We start from the raw sequence: 20695 nt of genomic DNA, 5'->3' as shown, positions 1-20695 counted from the left end.
TGACAACAGGAATTCAGGGAATCAAGGAGAAAGTGATGTCCCTACCCTGCCTGTAGACACCAGACAGGCTCCTTACAGGAATGAAGCAGCAGGGTGAGATGGGCTTCCATGGGCTCCCTTTGGTCTGATCCAGCTGCAGGACCAATTTTTAAGCAGGTGAGAAGGAAGAAGCTGAACCATGTGAATTAACACTTGCTGGGGGAGCCCCAAGAAAAGGACTGTGGGGTGGGGCTTCTGCCCCCACATATACTGGGCCAGGCCTTCTTCCATTCCCTCAAGAGGCACTGAGGTCTAAAGCGGCCCCAGTGAGAGAAGACTGGGCTGTAAGAATGCAAGAAAAGCCCCGCTGTCGCATCAGGCCAAGGGGGGCCCATCTAGCCCAGCATCCTGTTCTCCAGATACAGTACTCTAATGGGAAGCCCACAAGCAAAAGATTAGGGCTCCCCAAGAGGGACGCCAGCACAAAAGCAGGACTTTCCCCACTTGCCATTTCCTAGAACTGGTATCCTTAAGTATATACGTACTGCCTCCGACTGCCGGGTGGGTGGGTGAGAGAGAAAGAAAGAAGGACCGCTGCTGGGAAAGTCCAGAGAAAGAGAACGAAGGTTTCCTGTTGCCCTGATCCGTCCCGTCCCGTCCCCCCCCCAAAAAAAAACCTCGGGAAAAGACGCGACAAGCGAGCAGGCCCGACAGAGGTGGAAGGCAGGAGAAGAGAATAAGCCGAAATAGGAGGAGGAAGGAGAGAGCGGAGAGGCAGGACGACGTAGTGGCTGAGGCAGCCTTCCTCCTTCGCCCGAATCGGGTCAGGTCAGGATAAGAGAGGGAGGGAGGGAGGGGGGAAGGGAAGGAAAGCAGAGTCAGACACAACAAAGCCCCCCCCATCCACTAGCCCCCCAGCTCCCTCTCCTTTTCTCTTTCGGAGGTAAACAAGGGGGGCGCCATACTCTTTCCCTTCTCCTCCCGCCGCCTGCCCCCCTCCAGTTAATGCCGTCCGTAGGATACTCGCTGGTGCGGAAGGCCTCCTGCGTGTGGGCGATGACGAAGCGCTCCTCCGCCACCTCCTTCTCGTCTCCCCCAGGAGGCTCTCCCGGCGGCGGCAAAGGCTTGGCCAGCGGGAAGGGCTTGCGGCCCAGTAGCGGCGCCATCGCCCGGCCACCAGGCCCCGGGGAGGCGGCGGCTCCGGAGCTAGAAGGGCCGCCGGGAAAATGGCGGGAGATACACAGAAGGGGAGAAGCGGGCGGCGGCGACAGTGATGATGATCCTCCTCCTCCTCCTCCTCCTTTTTCTCCTCACAAGAAGGGAGAGAGCGCGGGAGGGAGAAGCCCGCTCAGTCCCTCCTCAGCCGCTCTCGCGCTCGTTCGCTCTGCGCGTGCGCAAACAACTCCCCCCCCCGTTCACACACACACACACACACACACTCTTTCTCTCTCTCTCTCTCTCTCACACACACACACACACACACACACACACACACACACACACACACAGAGTGAAAAACACAAAAATCAACACCACCACAGAAAGAAGTCAAGGAAGGGAGAGAATTAAAGAGAAGAGCGGTGGCGGGTTTTTCTTCTTAAATTTAACTATTAAGGGGACCCGCCTTCTCGATTTCTCGCGCCTTTCCGCGGGCCGCCATTGGTCTGGCTCGGAATGCCCCGCCGCGCCATTGGCGGATTGGCACGTCACTCAAGTAGGCGCGTTTGCTTGCGCGAGGGAGAGAAAGAAAAGGGGGGGGGAAGAGGAAAGAAGCGAGGGCGGTCGCATTATGTAAGCGCAAGAAAGTAGCGCGCCGACCGCCCCGGCGCCATTTTGTGTGTCGCTGTTATTATGTCTCCGCCTCCCGCTGCCAATGAGAATGCGGGGCTTCATCCGGGGATTTGAGTGCAGGGAGGCGGGAGAGAGAGGAAAAGCCCGCTTGCCCGGCTTTTGTCTGAGCTAGTGGCGCGCGGCCTCTGCTTAAAGGGGCAGCGCCCTTTAAAAAAGCAACGGTTTCAGAGCACCGTGGGAAACTTTGTTGCGGGAGGGGGCCTTGTTTTCCTCTTGTGCCCTCTGCTCATAACTTATTTTCCTGGCCGAGGTTTATAACTAAAAAACGTGTGAACTGAAAAGAAGCCGGTGCTTCTGAGCATGTGTAAAGGGCCCAGGGTTAGAACGCAGTTCAACTTTGCCCTGGTGATCTTGAATGCCAAGGCGAAATAGTTGTCTATGCTGTAAGAGCAAGTGGGTAGGGCACAGGGCAAAAGGCCCATTTGTGGTTTTTTGAAGGGGGCACTATAGACAGATAGCAAATGGTTTTCCCAGTGCAGGATGGTAAAATACATGACACACACACAGGTGCCATGCTGTTGATTTTATTTTGCAGGACAGCTGAAACCCAAAAGAACTCGGAATCTGAAGAGAAAACAGAATAAAACCATCAGGTCAATAGTTTCCCCTCCTTTTTAAGGGGTGGGTGTTAATTGCATTCAATTTTCTTTAAGTGATAAAATAAATGCAACACCTATTGGCCAAAAACCCACCCACAGGAGCAATCAGCTTATTTCAGTAAGCATGCAGACGATGCCTAAAAAACATCTGATCTGAACACATGTCTCAGTGCACATCCTGGGCTTCTGTTGCGGCATAATGCTAAACAGGAGATTCAAGACAGACAAAAGTAAAGACTTCTTTGCACAACACCCAATTATTCTGTGGAACTCACTGGCACAAGATACGAAGGCCACAGCCTTAGATGGCTTTAGATAGGAGTTAGACAAAGCCATGGATGACAAGTCTTTCAGTGTTAATAGCCATTATGGCTACATAGTGGAGCGGGCAGGGAACCAGCAGCCCTCAGGCCAGAACTGGCCTGGAGGGCCTCCAACTAATTTTCGGCCCCCACCACAGCAGCGACAGGATTCTCCAGTGAATGAGGGGATAAGGAGGCTTTCAAGTGTTACTGATTTGGGGCCAGTCGGTATAAAGTCAGAGGATTAGGAAAATAAGCAGAGGCTGGCTTCGCCTTTTCCTTTTCTTTGATGGGGCCCTGCTTTACACCAGCAGTTTAAAAAATAACACTTATTTACATTTCTAATTAAAAGCCAAAGCTTGGATTTTAGCTGGCTGGAGCTTGAGTGTTCTGCATGTTGGACCTGTGCAGTCAGAGAAGAAACACCCCTGAGTTCAGTGGAGGTTACCCAGGAAACCATGTACAGGATTGCAGCCATGCCACAAAAACAATATAATGTGTTCTTTTTATTTTGTATTTGGTCTTGCTGGGAACCTAAAGGGAAACGCCATCTCATGGCTCTAGGGTCTGTCTTGATGAGCTCCTGCACATCCACATTTACTATCGGTGATAGGTATCTGCTTTATTAGTGTCAAACTTCTCCTGAACATGGAGGCTCCATTTTCAACTGTCCTGGCTAATACTCATTGACAATACCCATAAGTATGTAAAATTAATTGTTGATTTCAATCCACCTAAGCTACTGAAACCTAAGAGGTTGCCTCATATTGAGTGAGACCACTGGTCCATCCAACTCAGTACACAAACTGGGAGTGGCGATCCAGGGTTCCAGATGGGGGCATGAGCAGCCCGACCTTGATTTCTGCATGCAAAGCAGCTTCTTTATCACTGAGCTAAGGTTCTTTCCCTAAGAGTAAAGTAAGACCCCAGTCCTTATGGTTCTGGAGAAAGGGCAAATTTAAATAGGAAGATAGGAATCTGCCTTATACAAAATCAGATTAGCCCAGAGATGCCATTGGGGAATGAACCTGTGACTTTCTGCATGGGAAGCTGAAGCTGAACCACTAAGCCAGAAGCCCTTCACTGGGCACCACCAGATCTTGTGGCAGTGAATCCAACAAGTTATGTGTGCAATCTGGCTGAAGAGCTGTTCTCTTTTGCCCGCCCCATACAGCTTTTGGATGACGCCCAATTGCTGGCATTCTGACATGGGCCTGAGTTGAAGTTCTCTTGCTCAAAGCCAACAAGGCTCTTGACAGAGAAAGCCGAAGGAAACACACACCTCAGACAGGCGGCAAGTGCAGGAGTTGCAACACCTCTGGCGGGATCATCCCTTGGTTGTAGGCGTACCACCCTGCTGCGGAAGCCAAGGCAATGAATGTCATCCCCACGAAACTTTTGGCGGCAAACGAAGTCCACGAACCTGTAATGGTTAGCGAATCCTTAGTGACCTCGTCGTTATGGGCCTCCTCCGGCATACCTGCACAGGAATTCTTGGGTTAACTAGATCAAGGGGATAGTCCCACTTTCCCATTCCTGTACCCATTCATAAAAACACACCTCTTATCTTCCATTCGCAGCCGCCAAGACCACATAACACCGGTCTTGAAAGACTTAAATTGGCTCCCAGTACATTTCCGAGCACAATTCAAAGTGTTGGTGCTGACCTTTAAAGCCCTAAATGGCCTTGGCCCAATATACCTGAAGGAGTATACCCCCATCGTTCTGCCCGGACACTAAGGTCCAGCGCCGAGGGCCTTCTGGCGGTTCCCTCACTGCGAGAAGCAAAGCTACAGGGAACCAGGCAGAGGGCCTTCTCGGTAGTGGCGCCCGCCCTGTGGAACGCCCTCCCACCAGATGTCAAAGAGATAAGCAACTACCTGACATTTAGAAGACATCAGGGAAGTTTTTAATGTGTGACATTTTAATGTATTTTTAATCTTTGTTGGAAACTGTCCAGAGTGGCTGGGGGAACCCAGCCAGATGGGCAGGGTACAAATAAATTATTATTATTATTATTATTATTATTATTATTATTATTATTATTAAGCAAAATTTACATACCCCTTTTGACCTTTCAGAGGCTCTGGGAACCTCTAAGCCTGTGGTTCCCAAAGCAGGTGTAGTGCTTCCTGCGGGAGGAATTCCGGGAGGTGGGGTGGCTGAGACGGCAAGGGGGTGGCAATGACCACAAGACTTTAAAAAGATGGTCCCACTGGGAGCTGTGTTTTGCTCTGAGTGCTGAAAGTGTTTGGGAGTCCCCTCCTCCCTGCACAGAGCTGCTGTTCCCAGCATTCCCTGTGAACAAGGGAATTATGGTTGGACTACAGTACTCTTGAGCATTGTAGCTCTGGGAGGGGAACAGGAGGAGACTGAGAGGTGACATTATAGCCATCTTGAAATATCCAAAGGGTTGTCAAATGGAAGATGAAGCCTGCTTCTTTTCTGCTGCTCTGGAGGGGAGGACCCAAACTGGGGGGGGGGGGGGAGAGAGAGATTCTGACTAAACATTTGGAAGAACTTTTGGACAGTAAGAGCTGTTTGATGGTGGAGTCAAAGATCATGGACTCTCTTTCCTTGGAGGTTTCCAAGCCAAGCTTGGATTGCCATCTGTCATGGATGCTTTAGTTGAGCTTCCTTCTTTGCAGCGGGTTAGACTAGATGACGTTAGGGGGTCCCCTCCAACTCTGCTATCCTGTTGGCCCTAAATTCTTCAGTTTTGTTGAATTAATTAAACTACATAATTTTTAATGGATTTTGAATCAAGGGGCAACAACCGGTAATTGCCATGGTTTTGACTTCTTTTGCATTACTATCTTCCTTACTGGGTCATGCAAACCACTCTTCTGAACAATGCTTTTCATAGGATTGAGGCAGGGGGCACTGGGGACAAGTTTGTGTAATCAGGGGGGCAGCGACCCCCAAAAGCTAGCTCTAAGCAGTTTGCATGTGGCAGAAGCTTCGAGTCCTAAGGCAGAAAGGAAATTCTGATGTCTATCCTTAACCACACAGATCAGGGAGGTCAATATTGGACCTTTGACTCGAGGGGCCTTATGCATAGGGTTCTGTCTTCTAAGTCACCGCACATCAGAACTGATCTTGAGTCACTGTGGAGTGATCATAGAATCATAGAGCTGGAAGGGACCAAAGGGTCATCTAGTCCAACCCCCTGCAATGCAGGCATCTTCATGAGCCCAAGAGAGAGGGGGCAAGCCAGGCCTTGTGGGGGAGAGAACAAAGCATGCACCCTGCTTGTTGTTCTGGGGCAGACAAAATATAGCTGATTGCCTTATGGCAAGTTGGACCATTGGTCCATCTAGCTCAGTACTGTCTGCACTGACTGGCAGCAGCAGTTCTCCAGATAGTCAGTCACAGGTCTTTTCCTGGAGATGCCAGTGGTGATTGAACCTGGCACCTTCTGCATTTTCTGAGCTACAGCCCCTCAGCTTGGCTAAGCTGGGGGCGAGAAACACCGAGGCCTAGGTTGCTCTGTGTTAAGAACAACAACAACAAAATGATGGCCCTGGTGATTTCCCTAGAAATCTGGCAGGGATCAGTGAATTTGGGACTTCTGTTGGAGTTAAACTGTATTGCCACCTACACTCAGCCTGTACAGTGGTACCTCGGGTTACATACGCTTCAGGTTACAGACTCCGCTAACCCAGAAATAGTGCTTCAGGTTAAGAACTTTGCTTCAGGATGAGAACAGAAATTGTGCTCCGGCGGCGCAGCGGCAGTGGGAGGCCCCATTAGCTAAAGTGGTGCTTCAGGTTAAGAACAGTTTCAGGTTAAGAACGGACCTCTGGAACGAATTAAGTACTTAACCCGAGATACCACTGTATACAGAAGAACTTAAGAGGAGACTGTCTGCTGGATCGGGCTAATGACTGACCTAGCCCTGTATCATTTTCTCACAGTGGCCTAATACCCCTCAGAACCTAGAAATCTAGATAGACTGCCTCTGGAGCTGGGGGTTCCATAAGGAGCCCGGCTGCTGGATCAGGCCAAAATGGCCCATCTAGGCCAACATCTTGTGGCAACAGTGGCCAACCAGATTCCTCCGCTGAGAAACTGGCAAGCAGGACCAGAACACGAAGAGCCCTCTCCCCAGTTTCTGGGGCTTCCAGAAACTTGTATTGAGAAACAATGCTGCCTCCAACTCTCCAATCAGGCAGAGTGACAGGCAACCTCCAGTAGCCTCCTTCCAAGGAAAGGGGCCATTTCACACTAGAGGGCGCCACAAATCAACCTTGGGGGAGCCCCCGCTGTCTTACACGACCCCTGTGCCAGAACCGGGAGCCTCACACCTTTGGATTTGATCAGGGCTTCAGAAGCCCTGCAAGCTGCCTTCACGATGGCCAGGTTCCCCCGCGGGTGGCCTGGGGTGTAGATCTCCGCTTCCACTTCCACGTCCTCCAGCTCCATCGGGCCGTTCTTGACCTCCTCCGCAGCCTTTCCAGCCTTGCTCTGCTTCTGCGCAGACCCCTTGGGGAAGGCGCCCCGGAGCATGCGCAGCAGCTGGTCGCGGGCGGCCTCCGCCTCCGAAGTCTTGGGGTCCATGACGACGCCCACCAGGGCACAGGGGGACTTCTCAACAAACTTCTTCACCTCCTTGATGACCCTGCGGAGCTCCTTCTGCTTTCCCTGGAGGCAGGAAGCCCGGCAGAGGAAGAAGATCAGCTGGCATGGCGTGCCCCCGATATTGCAGGTGGTGGCAGCCAAGGGCTCCTTCAGGGAATCTCCGGGGTGGATGGGGAAGCAGTTGGTGGTAAAGAGGTCCTTGACGAAGGTGTCCATCATCCCGTGGATGTCCTTGCCTTCCAGTGTCTCCCCAATGAGCAGGACCTCAGGCTGGCCCGCCACCTTCTTCACCAGGACCTGGAGGTCCTTGGCGACCTTGCTCCCGGGCCCTGCGATGCATATTGCTTCGGGAAGCTGCTCGGAGCCCTTCCCCTCCTTGGTCATGTCCTGCCAGCATGGAGTCCGTGGCCGCCTGCCTTTAGCTAAACCTTGAAGGGCTTCCAGGCCACACGGCCGGCCGATGTCACAATGCCCACCCACACAGAAGCAGGCAGAGCCTGCAGCAGCCCCTCCCTCACACAGCTCAGGAGCATAGCACCCACTCACTTCATCCCAGGGGGCTGCATCACAGCCTGGGGCTTTCAGCTCCACATGTGAATGGTTCGTCAAAAGGCCAGTGGCAGCAGCTACAACCGAGTCCCAGAAGGGGTCCAGGAGAGCTAGGTTTGGTATGTTTGCGGCTGATGCTGGAAGCTGGAGACACAGAGGCTTGTCTTGCTCTGTGCTGGACCCAAAGCTGTGGCTTGGGGCTTCCCTAGGACCCTAATGGGGAGGCAAGGACTACTGAAGTGTTACTGCTGTGAGCCCCTCTAGCCTGTGCTCATATAGACTGGCCCCTTGCAATGCAGGAGTCATGGCTAAAGAACAGATGGCCATCCAACCTCTGCTTAAAAACCTGCAAGGAAGGAGAGTCCACCACCTCCCAACTGGCAAACAGCTCTTGCTGTCAGAAAGATGTTTAGTCAGAATCTGCTTCCTTGTAACTTGAAGAAATTGGTTCAAGTCCCACCTTCTAGAGGAGGAGTAATCAAGCTTGCTCCATCTTCCATGTGACAGCCCTTGAGATATTAGAAGATGGCTATCATATCTCTTCTCAGTTTCCTCTTTTCCAGGCTAAACATAGGCAGCTCCTTGATCATCCTGGTTGCCCTCCTCTGCACACGTAACAGCTCATTAACATCCTTCTTAAATTGCAGCACCCAGAATGGGATACAGTACTCCAGGTGGGATCTGTCCAGGTTGGATACAGCCACTTTGGTGTAGTGCTTACACTGTGTGGCCTGGGAGAGACCAGGGTTCAATTCTCCATTTGGCCATGAAACTCACTGAGGGACCCTTCAGGGCCAGTCACTGCCTCTCAGTGTCATGTTCCTTCCCTGCCCGCTCAGCCAAAGAAGGCTCTTTTCTCCTCCTCCTGCCCTGGCTCCTGCCTTGCAGGTGGCACCAAACCCCCTAAATTGCTGTCCCTATCTCCTGGGTCACTGTCCTGGTTTCCTGCCTCCACCACACACACTTCAGAGCCCTGCCAGTCCCTGACACTCAGCTTAACCTACGTCAGAGGGCCATTGTGGGAAGTAAATGAGAGGGAGAGAACCTTGTATACGTCACCTTGAGCTCCTTAAAGAAAAAGGTGGGATATAAATGCAACAAAATAATGAAACAATATATGTGTAAATAAAGTCATATACTCTTAAGACAGCAGTCTCCACTGAGATTCCTTCCAAGGAAACCAAACCCATGAGCATGCACAGGAGGAACCCCTGGATTATCTTGTTGCTCAGAAATTGAGGTGCACATAACATTGGATTTTTTGCAGTAAAGGGAAATGAGGAGGAGTGTGTGCTGGAAAGTGCAGAACGGAACATCATCTGACCTCTCCACAAACCAGAGTATATGCTCAAACAGGAGAAGCTGCAACCTCCTTGCAAAGGTTTCTTTCAGACGGCCATTTTACTGAGCATTCATTCGGATTCTGAGGCAGCAAAACTTCTGAACATCAGTTGCTGGAAACCGCAGGAAAGGGGAAGTGTTGGTGCTCAAGCCTTGCTTGCAAATTTCCTAAAGGGATCTGGTTAGCCGCTGTGACAATAGGATGCAGGACTAGACGGACCTCCTTTTGGCCTGATCTAAGAGGCCCATATTAGGTTTTTATTTGTTTGAACGAAGTTTACAGGATTGGAAAAAAATGCATCCTTTCCAGTGCATTTCCCCATTACTTTCCTTATCACCAAAAGTCAGGGTTTTTTTGAGAGGGAAGGAGGCAAGTGGTTTGTCACACATGAGCTCCAAATCAACTTCTATTGCATAACACGAATTTGCCAGTATGTGGCTGAATCCCACCCAACCATCAGGAACAACCCATATAGTCTGCCATGGTAAACACACTTACTTGGGAGCAAATGTAAAAATGTTTATTTTGCAAAATTTATATACAGCTTGATTGTAGCAAATCCTCTAACGGTTTACAAGAAAAAATAAAATTATCAATAAAAGAAATGACACCTTTAAAAATAAATTAAGAGTAAAAGAGATTAAACAACATTGACAACTATGGACCTGGATTGGTTTGCCTAAACAAAAATGTTTCTCCTTTCAGCAACTCTGCTGTAGCATTTTGCAATCACTAGTTTCTGGATCATGAAGCACAAGGGAAGCCCCACACAGAACGCAGTGCAGTAATCCAGTTTTGAGATCCCCAGTACCTGCACTACTGAGCTCTGTAGGGCTTTCTTTCGAGTAAACATGCCTGCATTGAGCAGTGTCACTTAAAGAGTTGTCGTCCTCGTTTCTTTCGCGAAAGGCCACGAGCAACAGAATGAGAGCGGAGAGCCGTGCCTTCCCAAATGGACCTGGTGCCAAGGAGGCTGACTCCCACATTCTTCGCCCCGGTCGCTTCTCTCTCTAAGCCTCGAAAGCTTTTGAGGAGGCAACAACCGTGGCCAAAATTCTTGCACGCTTGCTTGGGCGCTTCGAAGAACAGGGGGCTCGCCAAATGCGCCCAGGGCGCACACATCTAGCCGGTGCGCCCAGGGCGCACGGGCAGCCAGGCCAAGCGCGCGGCGTGGGCACACGCAGCAGCAGTGCCAGCAGCAAGGACGCCTTACGCGAGGAGGGATTGTGACACCGTGCGAGTGGCGCCCGTCCCGTCGGGAGGCGCCACCAGCAGCTGGAGCCGGGCGGAATGGAGAGGAAAGAGCAGCGGGGCGGAGGGCGGCGGACCGACGCCCACCAGGACCCGTGCGAGGGCGAATCCGGGGGCGCGGTGGTGCAGCGAACGCAAGTGGTGCTCCTGGCCGGCGAGCCGTGGGGGGCCGAGAGCGGCCAGCAGGTCCTCAGCTCTTTCGCGCACCACGTGCTGCCCACAACGGGGGGCGGCCCCCAAGAGGCCCCTGGTGCCGAGCCCACCGCGAAGTCCCAACAGCAGCAGCAGCAGCAGCAGCAGCTGGGCACTCAGTCGCCGCCCTGCACTTCCTCGGTCGCGCCGTCGGGGCAGCTGACTTTCTTCCTGTGCCGGGCGGCGTCGCTGCGGGAGCGGGCGGCGCGGCTGCGGGAGGTACTGCAGGGCGTGCGGGACCAGAGCCGCGGCGCGCCGGCCGCCCTGGTGGGCGTGATTGTGCAGCCGCGGCCCGAGGAGGAGTACGAAGCCCTGAGTCGTCTCGAGGAGCTGCTCCGCGAGGTCTTCGAAGTCGAGGGCGCCTGCTCTATGGAGATCCACACGGCCGTCTTCGCTCCCGGCCGGCCCGACGGGGCCCTCGAGCTCCGGCGCGTCAAGGGCCGCGTCGCCACCAAGCGAACGCGTGAGTAGGGGTCGGGAGGCGATCTGGGTATGCTCGAGGGTGCGCTCTTCACCGCTTTCAGAACGCCGTCGCTGCGCAAGCCTCCTGCTGTGGCACAAGGTGCCTCTGGGCATGTGCTTAGGGCCAGCCAGCCCTTGCAAAGCCCCGTCCTGTTTCCACACTAACTGACAAGTGCCCTCCAATGGCTAGTTTAGTCCTCATTCCCTGCAAGGCTTGTTGACTTGCAATATGATGGAGGAGAGTCTTTCTGACAGTGAGATTTGGGGGAGCGGGAAGCACTCTGGGTATGTTATGGGGCATATGCTTCATCACTTGCAACAGCGGAGGCTGAAATCAAACCCTCAGTGGCTGCTCAGACTTGATGTGGGCTTAACTCCTGCTGTGGCACAAGCTGCTTCTGGGCATGTGCAGAGTGGCAACCATCCCTTGCAAGGCCCATTCCACTAGCTGTTTTAGTCCTCACTCCCCCCCCCCAAGTCTTTTTTGCTTGGCACATTTATTTATTACATTATTATACCACTCCCCCCCCCACAGGAGTGTAAGGTGATGTTGTACCTGGTGCTTCTCCTCCCCATAACAACCCTGTGAAGTAGCTTAGGCTGAGAGATGTTGAAGGGCCCAGTGTCACCTGGTTAGCTTCCTTTCTGAGTGGGGATTCGAATCCAGGCCTCTCAGGTCATAATCCAACCAGCTCTCACGATGAAAGAGAGTCTTTCCGACATGGGGGAGAGAGAGAGAGAGAGGAAAGGAGGCTTCAGGATCTGGTCCTGCAACTCCCAAGCAGTTGTGAGACACTCCCCCCCCCCAACTGTACTCCCAAACCATCTTGAATGCTCCCCTCTGGGGCTGAAAGGTGGGCTACTGCTCAAATAACTGCCAATCTGGTGGCTTGCTACTAGCTGCGTGGGATAGGAGTCACTCTGTGCATGCCCAGAGGATCTCTTCTTCAGTATCATTTCCTGTGTTGCAGAAGAGTCAGTGAACACCCAGCAGCCATGGGCAAGCCACCCCGGCACTGACACATGACCTCGCACCCCCTTAAAAAAAAAGTCCAAGGGAGTCCGTTCCACCTTCAAACAGCTCTTGCCCTCAGTAAGTTGTTCCAGGTTAATGGAGGCTTGGTGTGGCTGTTCCTTCTCTTGAGGCCCACATGCAATCAAATCCCCTGCTCAGAGCATCGCCAGGAACCCATATGCTGGGATTTGTTTTCTGGTTTGATTTATTGTTCTGGGCTTCTTTATATATTTTCATGTTTTCCTGCTTGTGAGCTGCCCAGAGGATGCTGTTAATGGGCATCAATATGGACGATGTTATAAGATAAATTGCAGCCACTTACCCTGATGTATAACAAAAGTCTAATCATGCGACAGTGACACGGCAGCACCTGCCTCCATCTCCCTCTGTGGTTTCCCTTGGGGCAAACTGTAGTGTCCTTGGGGGCAGAGACTTCTCACTTTGCACTTTGCAAAGTGTGATGCACGTTTATGGTGCTATAGAAAGGAATTCTTTGTTTTTCCCCCCCTCCACCCTCAAGTGAGCGAAACTTGGACAGACAAATCAAGGTTTATTCAGTTGTTGGGAGCTGCGCTGTCTTTCGGAACAATGGCCTACGGGGGCTATTACTTCTACCATCACCCGCCAATGTAAAGCCTTCTACTCTGCCAGGACTTCTCCCTCCTTACCTGGTTAAGGTGCGTATCAAGGGGGAGGAGGCGTCTCTGTAGGAACCTGGGGTGATGATCTTCTGCTCCCAGGGTAAGCAGGGGCATAGCTGGGGGGGGGTAGCTGCCCTCCCTAAATCAAGTAAATAAACAAAAATAGGAATAATCAGAATAATTGAAATTGAAATTCTCGCTGAGGTCATTTGGATGATGCTGTGGCACATTCTAGCGACTCAACTGGCAATCCGACTGAACGACAGGCGTAATTCCGCAAACTGACCAATCACATTGCGGGTAGCTCTGTTCTGGAAGTTTCTCATGGTTTCCAGCATTTTCTCCTGAGAAGGTGCACCTGCAGGGCCTGACCAGTTTCTAAACAACTGGAAGGTTCCCACAGGCTATTTATACCCCCTAAATTTAATCCTGGCTACACCCATGAGGGTTTGAGCTAAATAATAATAATAATAATAATAATAATAATAATAATAATACAGTAATAATAATTTATTTATATGCCTCCCATCTGACTGGGTTGCCTGTGCTACTCTGGGTGGCTTCAACAAATTAAAACGTCAAACACAGTAAAACATCAAGTATTAAAAACTTCCCTATACAGGGCTGCCTTTCAGGTGTCTTCTAAAAGTCTAATAGTTGTTTATTTCCTTGACATCTGACGGGAGGGTGTTCCACAGGGCGGGCACCACTACCGAGAAGGCCCTCTGTCTGATTCCCTGTAACCTCACTTCTTGCAGTGAGGGAACCGCCAGAAGGCCCTCAGAGCTGGACCTCAGTGTCTAGGCTGAACAATGGGGAAATAAATGCAGATTAATGCAGCTTGTAGCTCAGAAGTGGAGAAGCCCTGAAGGAACCTTCTGATTTGGTCCACTAGGGTGTTTTCTCCCCAAACCACATTCTCCTTCCTTAAAGTGAGCTCCCAGTTGTTCCTTTGCAAGCGGGGCTCGCTTACTATATCAGCTGATTGACACCGACAGTGAGTCCTTCTGGGATTACCCACCAAGAACTCCCTAGTGCAGCCAAGGGGCTCGTTGTCAGTGTCAAACAGCTGACTGGCTCTGAAAGAAAGTCCCTTTGAGGGCATGAAAATGATTTGCATCAGCTTCAAAGGAGTCTGCTCTGCTTGCAGGCAATCTGAGAAAGTAGGGCATGCAACTAGTCCCTTTGAAGGCATGCCCTGGATGGCTGCACGATACAGTCCTCAGGCAATCCCGCTCATAAGAGGAGCCCTGTAGCTGGATCAGGCCAAAGGGGGTCCATCTAGTCCAGCTTCCTGTTCTCACTGGGCCAACCAGATGCCTCTTCTGGGGAGCCCCCAAGCAGGGCCCAAGTGCAACAGCATTTGAATGCCAGTGGTGCTGGAAGTGGAAGGCACAAGAGGCTGTGCCCATTTGAGGTGACAATCCCCACATCTATGGAACACCCTGAAGTCCAAAAGATGCACATCTTTCTGGCCATGTGGAAATTAGGACCTCTTTATAAGCGTGATGGGCTGGAGATATATAAATCCAGATCTTATTGTGGGTTTAACATGGGAGATTGGATGGCTGTTGATTATATTTTCTGGCGCTGATTTCTGACATTAAAAAAAATCTTCTTTTTAACTGAGATCATTGCATCAGCTTGAGATAATATAAGCTGTTCCGAGGGCTTCTAAGCAGCTGGATACCAGGACGCTCGTTTTGCACATAATGAAATGGAAAAGTCAGAAAGGTTGCAGAAATGTGTTGGCACCACCCTTTGACATGTTGCTTGCCCTAGTGTGTTTGATCAAAGGAAGTCCCGTAAGGGAAGGCCCGTAGCTCAGGGGCAGAGCCCGTGCCTTGTATGCAGAAGGTCCCAGGTTCAATCCCCAACAACATCTCTCCAGGTAGGGCTGGGAATGTTCCCCACCTGAAACCCCAAGTGCTTCTGCCATAGTCAGTTAGATGGATCAAGGGTCTCACTTGATATAAGGCAACTTTATATGTTCCAATTTATTACATTCCTTTATTCAGAACCATGTGGACTAGAATCTTACCTTGAGGAAAGGGAGTAGCTCAGTGGCAGATCACACACTTTGCATGCAGCAGGTCCCAGGGTCAAACCTGGAAATATCTTCATGTAAGACTGGGAATGTTTCCTGCCTAAAACCCTGGAGAACAGCTGCCCATCAGTGCAGACGGTACAAGCTAGATGGAAGGTCACACTCTGTATCTTATCTACACCTGCAGATAGTTGATTTTAGACGTGGAATATCAATCTACCAAAATAATTTTCTTAATTCACCCAAATCCTTATTGCAAGTTAATTATTGGAAATCTAAGTAAGCAATTGTATGAACTTGTTAGTTTTTGTTAGACGTTATTGCTGTTTCTATTAGTTGTATTATTAGTAACTGTAAGTTTTTAAAACAGTTTTTAATGTTGCATTTCAAATTGTTGTAACCTGCCCAGGTACCCTAGTGTGAAGGGCAGATCAGTAATAATAATAATAGTAATAAGAGTAATAATGTATTGTGACAATGAGGCATGCATATGGGTGATAATTTTGTACTTTTCTGTTGTGAACCACCCTGAACTCTCCGGATGAAAGGTGGTATACAAGTGTAATAAACAATGGCCATAATATAATTCTGTCTTTGTATCTGTTAATAATTCTCTCTATTAATATTTGCCCTTGAATTGTTGTCTTTGTCCCCTGCTCCTAATGTGGTGCTTGCATTTCCCTCCCCTTCCCCCGCAGGTCTCGTGCTCATCTGGATTTTCAGCTGTCACCCAGAATAAAAATGTACAAAACCGAAAGGTCTGACTTTGTCTGCATAGGCCAGGGATCAGGAACCTCCTCCTGAAGAAGTTCCCTTGTGGACAACCTTCCATGTGCCAAAGGTGGGCGGGGCCAGAGGTAAAAGTGGGTGGAGCACAGGTGTGGTGCTTGGCCTTTGTACAGCAGGCTGCATTCCAGCCACGGAAAAGTCAGAGGGTTCTACTCCTCTCTCCATCCTGCACCTGGGATGTGAACAAGGGGCAGCTGCATCACAGGTCACTGACCCATCCCAGCCAGGCAGGGCTGGAGAGGGCAGAAAGAGCCCATGGTCGTCGATTCCATTTCCCCGACTTTCCCCTAACTCTTAATTTCCACATTATATCGGAGCTTTCACACAATGGAAAATGGCACATGTTTAGTACTCATTTCCATGTAATTGGCATTATGTATCTTAACACATGCAAGGCACTTAACACTTTGCTAACTGCCGCCCATGCGTTAAAGGATAAGACAACCCTTAGCTGCAAGCTCACAATGAAACGGATGCAGCATAAAAGGAAAAAGGAATGGGGAGGGTAGAGGAAATCAAACACCGGAGCAGCTGCTCCTACACTGGTTTCCCCCTTGCTGTGACAATCTTCCCGAGAGACAGGGGATGCAGCCCCACAGACAAAAAGTGGGGCAACTGAGAAGGTGGGGGTGGAAAGGGAACCATTTGAGAGGGAGGAGGAAAGTAGAATGTCCTGGAGGGAGGCAAGAGAGGAAAAAGTGTGAAACTGCATGTACTGTATGAGGACAAAAAGGGAGAATAGGCACACGTATCAAATACCAGGAAATGGCAAAATGGCATAATTTTTCATATATTTTGCCCGCTCCCCCAACCATCACCAGATCACAGATCACATCTATCTCTGTTAACAAAGCCATGTAAATCAGGGATCTGGTGCATTGCAGCAAGACCGTGGTACAAAACCATCCACAGATTCCACAGACTGAACCCTCATACGATGTGTGTGTATTTTTATGAGAGATCTTTGCAAAGTCATCATCCTTTGAAAAGCTGCCACTATTGTGCCCTTAAGATGCGCCCTGCAATTTGTTGCTGGTTTTAAGGAGTTGTTTTAACTGATTTTATGGTTTCATTTTCTTCATAAACCGCTTTGAGGTGGTTGGGGGTATTTTAACAATCAGGCGGTGTATAAATTTTATGAAACAAGCGAACAAGCACATCAGGCTTGGCCCTCTGTCTATTTGTTCCACCATCCCCCTTTCTAAAGGTATTCTGAGACCAGTGATCATCATCACATACTGGGACATTCAATTCCTCCTGCTCACTGTGTAGCATGGGAAGAGCCATCTCTTTCTTTCCATGATCAATACGTGTAGGAGACTTTCAGCATGCAGTGACCAATCTGCAAGAGGCACAATGTCCACATAGGTGAGTCCTCAGGATAAAGTAGTGTTGCACACCAACCCAATCTCTGGGCGGTAAGAAAACCCAGCGGTTCCAGGTACAGTTGTACCTTGGAAGCCAAACGGAATCCATTCTGGAAGTCCGTTCGACTTCCAAAACGTTTGGAAACCAAAGCGCAGCTTCTGATTGGCTGCAGGAAGCTCCTGCAGCCAATCGGAAGCCACAGAAGACCCGTTGGATGTTCGGCTTCCAAAAATAGTTCGCAAACTGGAACACTCACTTCCAGGTTTGCAGTGTTCGGGAGCCAAAACGTTCGAGAACGAAGCTGTTTGAAAACCAAGGTACGACTGTAGTTACCCAGGGTTTGGTTTCCTTGGGACAAAAAGGTCAGCAGAGACTGGGGTGTCCTTAGGCTATACACTCTTATTTACACATATATACAACACATAGAAAACTAAATAGGCCCAGAAAGCAGGATTTCAAGACAACTCTTGTCGAAAGCTTGGCAGATCTGTGACTTTAGTGTTAATCATCAGATGATGCTAATATTAGTGCATTTACTTGGACTTGGTTTTTTTTAACCCATGTGCAACTGCATTCATTCTGCGTGCCTGTTTTATAGTTTTGTTTCTCAACTTTGAATTTTTTTAATCTGTTGTTATAACTGTTCTGGTATGCTTTATAAAATGAAACAAATATATTTGCAAAATAATAATAATACCCCCAGTGTTTAGCAAAGCAAGCCTGCTAGCATCCTCTGTGTTGCAGAGGTGAGTGAGCTTTGGAGTCATTAAGAATCCGGACAGCAACGGTGGATTCCATCACCGGATTTCCCCCCTCGGAACAGAACATCAAAGATCTTGAGAGCTCCACAAAGAACTGCTGGTGGAACTCCCCTGTTGCTAACAATGTCTTGGAGAGTTCTAGAAGGGCTATGTGGAGGTGGCAGTTGGAGGCCATGTCCTCTGAGGGCAACAAGCCAGACTGAACCTCAAGATGACGTACCCCAACCGAGGGCTGCTGAAGGCAGCTATGGGACATTACCTGACCGAGAGTGCCAGGACGGCGCTTGAAGCTATGGAACCGGACGAAGACGTTGTAGACGTGAGTGCTGAGCCATCTTCTTTTGGAGCTGGAGTCAGGGAGGGGGAACCAGAGAGAAATGCAAGCCGGGGAGGGGAAATCTCTGACTCGTGTTCCTAGGCTAGGCAATGGACAGTTAGTGGTCCACCTGTCCACATTCTGGGACCGAAGATCAATCTGCTTCTGGGGGAGGTTTGCTCTGTGTCCCACTAACCCACCCAGAATCCCCCAACCTAATGCCTGGGGCTGATGGGAATCAGAGTCCAAAAGGTCTGAAGGATGCCAGGCTAAGGGCCAGTCAGCCTAGGCCACTGACACTCTGAGCACAAAGCTGTTTGGCCTATCCCATGCCCAATACACTGGGCAAGCAGCAGAGGAGCTATGTAGCTTGAAAACATGTGCTAGAAAATAAGTTACCGGAACTTTGTGGTGTGCTTCTGGAGCTGCAGTTGTGTGAAGCAATTGGCAGTACCACACACACGCTGGCGGGGCGTGGGTTTTTTGTTGCATCCTCAAGAGACCTTTCTAAAGAAACCCTGAAGTGAATGGGCAACTGCAGCAACTGGTCTCCTCTCCCTGCTGACACGTGGATGTTTTGACTCTTCCAGGTGGGGCCTGGGAAGCAGATGCCAGCCGTGGGACCCAACCAGATCCTGGACATGCCACTCTTTACCAAAATCCCTTTCCTGCCAGGCTCAAACACTATGTTCTACAGGACCAATTTGGGTGAAAAGGTGAACAGAGGATATCTACGCGCACACACACAGCCACATTTTTAAAAGGCGGGACTAAAACATCCCACCCACTCACACACACCCCGACGAGACCACAGATAATTTAAATCCCAAAGCCTGACTGAGGGGGCGGGGAATGGCCCAGTACCTAAAGATATTTAATGGTGGCTTCAGGTGAAGTTCCCTGGGGAAAGTGTTCCGCAAAAGGGGAGCCACTGCTGAAAAGGCCATGCTCCAGTCCTTGACAATAAAGCATTCCAAATAGGGATTGCAGTTAGTTCTGTGGAACCAGCAATGCACCTGGAACTGTGTTGACCCCCCGCTTCAAAGTAAGGTTCCCCAATCAGTCGCCCTCTTGGAATACAACTCCTGACATCCATGCCAGCTGCGGCTGGTGGGAGTTGTAGTCCACAAGCACCTGGAGACCCAACAGCTTGGGGAAGAAGGCTACCTTGGAGTCTGAGAGATCCTTTGTTAGAATCATAGAATTGTAGAGTTGGAAGGGACCCCAAGGGTCATGTAGTCCAACCCCCTGCAATGCAGGAATCTCCACTAAAGCATCCCTGACAGATGGCCATCCCACCTCTGCTTAAACGCTTCCAAGGGAGGAGAGTCCACAACCTCCCAAGGGAGTCCATTCCACTGTCAAACAGACCTTGCTGTCAGAAAATTCTTCCTGATACTTGAATGGAATGTCCTGTCTCGTTCCCTGACCCTTTTTGATGTAACGCTGTGTCTCTGCACAGGAGGGGCTATTGTTTTGCTTTGTTATTGTTTTTATTGTGCATTTTGTATGTTTTTATCTTGTGTTTTTATGCCGTGAACCTAAGATCTTCGGATGAAGGGTGGTATAGGATTAATAATAATAATATTAATAATAATAACAACAACAATCCCCAGCTTTACCAGCCATCTGCCACTTTTGACCTGAATGACCCATACTGCAAACTCATGGCACCCAGCTATAAGAGCCTCCACGACCCACACCTGCGTGCCTACTACAAGCGGAAAGACAACCTGCGGAGGCTCAAAAAGGCAGGCCACATCACCGACAAGAACAAGGCAAGTTGAGCTGCTTCAGGCATTGATGCCCCTACGTCCCTGTGCTTTTCTAGCGAGACAATCAGGACTACAAAATGACAGCCATAAAAAAACAACACCATGCCAGAAACATTTTTTTTAGAAGGCAATCAACAAACAACACCATTGATGTCACCTCAAAACAGCCTAGAAGTCATATTAAAAGCTGCAAATCCTATAAAAAACCCCAAAACATCTTAAAGGAGTAGGGCTGTAGCATATCCAGGTAGGGCTGTGAGAGACTCTGTGCTTGTAACCCCACAGAGCTGCTGCCAGCCACTGTGAGCTAGGTGGATTGATAGGCAGCTTCCTGTGTTTATATTTATATCTGTCTTCTCTCCAGAGCCATGAAGACTAGAATCTTAGGGGAAGAACTGTAGCTTCTGAGTAAACAGATTTCAGACAGGGGCTTAGGATGTCGGCACTGTTGCAGGAGAGCATGGAAATGCACAGAGGGCTCTTGAACCTTTTCCCATGGTGGCTGAGAGATGGAAAGAAGATAAAGTCCCCACCAGAGAAGAATAGCAGATTAAGTTGATGGATTATGCAGAAATGGCTAAAATGGCCAGAAGAGTCAGAAATCAGGAAGACCAAAATTTTAATAAGGAATAGGGGAAATTTATAATTTATCTTAAAAACCATCTTAAACAGCTAACTTAGTAGGATTGGAATAACATAGTTTAATGGTGAATTTTGGACATAATGGAGATGTAAATGATCTGGATTATCATAAAAGATGCAGGAGGAAATAATTAACAAAAGGACCCACAAAGGGGAGGAGGTCCAAGAGATTCCTTGGAATCTTGTTTTTATGTTGTATGTTGGATATGTGATTGTAAAACTTAAATCTGAAA

General features: G+C 49.8%; 4 protein-coding genes across 5 annotated transcripts in view; 2 read left to right on the top strand and 2 right to left on the bottom strand.

The window, feature by feature from the left end:
• The window catches only part of BAZ1B (bromodomain adjacent to zinc finger domain 1B), a 30407-nt gene extending 29007 nt beyond the window's left edge, over nucleotides 1-1400 (bottom strand). The window contains exon 1 of the mRNA XM_082201126.1: nucleotides 1003-1400. Coding sequence (XP_082057252.1) covers nucleotides 1003-1145 — 143 coding nt within the window. The 5' untranslated portion in view covers nucleotides 1146-1400. The remainder of the gene's footprint in view (nucleotides 1-1002) is intronic.
• Nucleotides 1401-2338: 938 nt separating this feature from the next.
• Nucleotides 2339-7750, bottom strand: LOC309519899 (uncharacterized protein C2orf72 homolog). Of its 2 annotated transcripts, none has more exons than XM_082201130.1 (3): nucleotides 7039-7750; nucleotides 4014-4211; nucleotides 2339-2394 (listed from the first exon to the last, which is right to left on the bottom strand). In XM_082201130.1, exons 1-2 carry the CDS (start codon nucleotides 7694-7696, stop codon nucleotides 4015-4017), a joined length of 855 nt encoding a protein of 284 aa, XP_082057256.1. In that variant the 5' UTR covers nucleotides 7697-7750; the 3' UTR covers nucleotides 2339-2394; nucleotide 4014. The 2 variants fall into 2 exon arrangements, with proteins under 2 accessions (XP_082057256.1, XP_082057257.1); XM_082201131.1 differs by having other exon boundaries at nucleotides 4014-4154.
• Nucleotides 7751-10431: 2681 nt separating this feature from the next.
• LOC309520364 (uncharacterized protein) lies at nucleotides 10432-15568 on the top strand. The gene is made up of 3 exons (XM_082202017.1): nucleotides 10432-11109; nucleotides 12644-12800; nucleotides 15510-15568. Exons 1-2 carry the CDS (start codon nucleotides 10494-10496, stop codon nucleotides 12754-12756), a joined length of 729 nt encoding a protein of 242 aa, XP_082058143.1. The 5' UTR covers nucleotides 10432-10493; the 3' UTR covers nucleotides 12757-12800; nucleotides 15510-15568.
• A 2210-nt stretch (nucleotides 15569-17778) lies between these two features.
• Nucleotides 17779-19852, top strand: LOC309520143 (fibrous sheath-interacting protein 2-like). Its single transcript, XM_082201614.1, has 3 exons — nucleotides 17779-18048; nucleotides 18636-18761; nucleotides 19662-19852. The coding sequence occupies exons 1-3, from the start codon at nucleotides 17941-17943 to the stop codon at nucleotides 19830-19832; spliced, it is 405 nt and encodes a 134-aa protein (XP_082057740.1). The 5' UTR covers nucleotides 17779-17940; the 3' UTR covers nucleotides 19833-19852.
• Nucleotides 19853-20695: the final 843 nt, after the last annotated feature.

This window comes from Podarcis vaucheri (assembly GCF_965113315.1).
Source record: "Podarcis vaucheri genome assembly, chromosome: 15".
Classification (NCBI taxonomy): Eukaryota; Metazoa; Chordata; class Lepidosauria; order Squamata; family Lacertidae; genus Podarcis; species Podarcis vaucheri.
This window is presented reverse-complemented; position numbering and strand designations above follow the sequence as displayed.

Excerpts from the sequence above, each read along its gene's own strand:
- LOC309519899 (XM_082201130.1), bottom strand. The coding sequence starts at position 7,696 with ATGACCAAGGAGGGGAAGGGCTCCGAGCAGCTTCCCGAAGCAATATGC. Across the intron at positions 4,212-7,038 it reads AGCCCTGATCAAATCCAAAG|GTATGCCGGAGGAGGCCCAT; the intron begins GTGTGAGGCTCC and ends ATTCCTGTGCAG.
- LOC309520143 (XM_082201614.1), top strand. The coding sequence starts at position 17,941 with ATGACGTACCCCAACCGAGGGCTGCTGAAGGCAGCTATGGGACATTAC. Across the intron at positions 18,049-18,635 it reads CGGACGAAGACGTTGTAGAC|GTGGGGCCTGGGAAGCAGAT; the intron begins GTGAGTGCTGAG and ends TGACTCTTCCAG. Across the intron at positions 18,762-19,661 it reads GGACCAATTTGGGTGAAAAG|CTTTACCAGCCATCTGCCAC; the intron begins GTGAACAGAGGA and ends AACAATCCCCAG.
- LOC309520364 (XM_082202017.1), top strand. The coding sequence starts at position 10,494 with ATGGAGAGGAAAGAGCAGCGGGGCGGAGGGCGGCGGACCGACGCCCAC. Across the intron at positions 11,110-12,643 it reads CGTCGCCACCAAGCGAACGC|TGAGCGAAACTTGGACAGAC; the intron begins GTGAGTAGGGGT and ends TCCACCCTCAAG.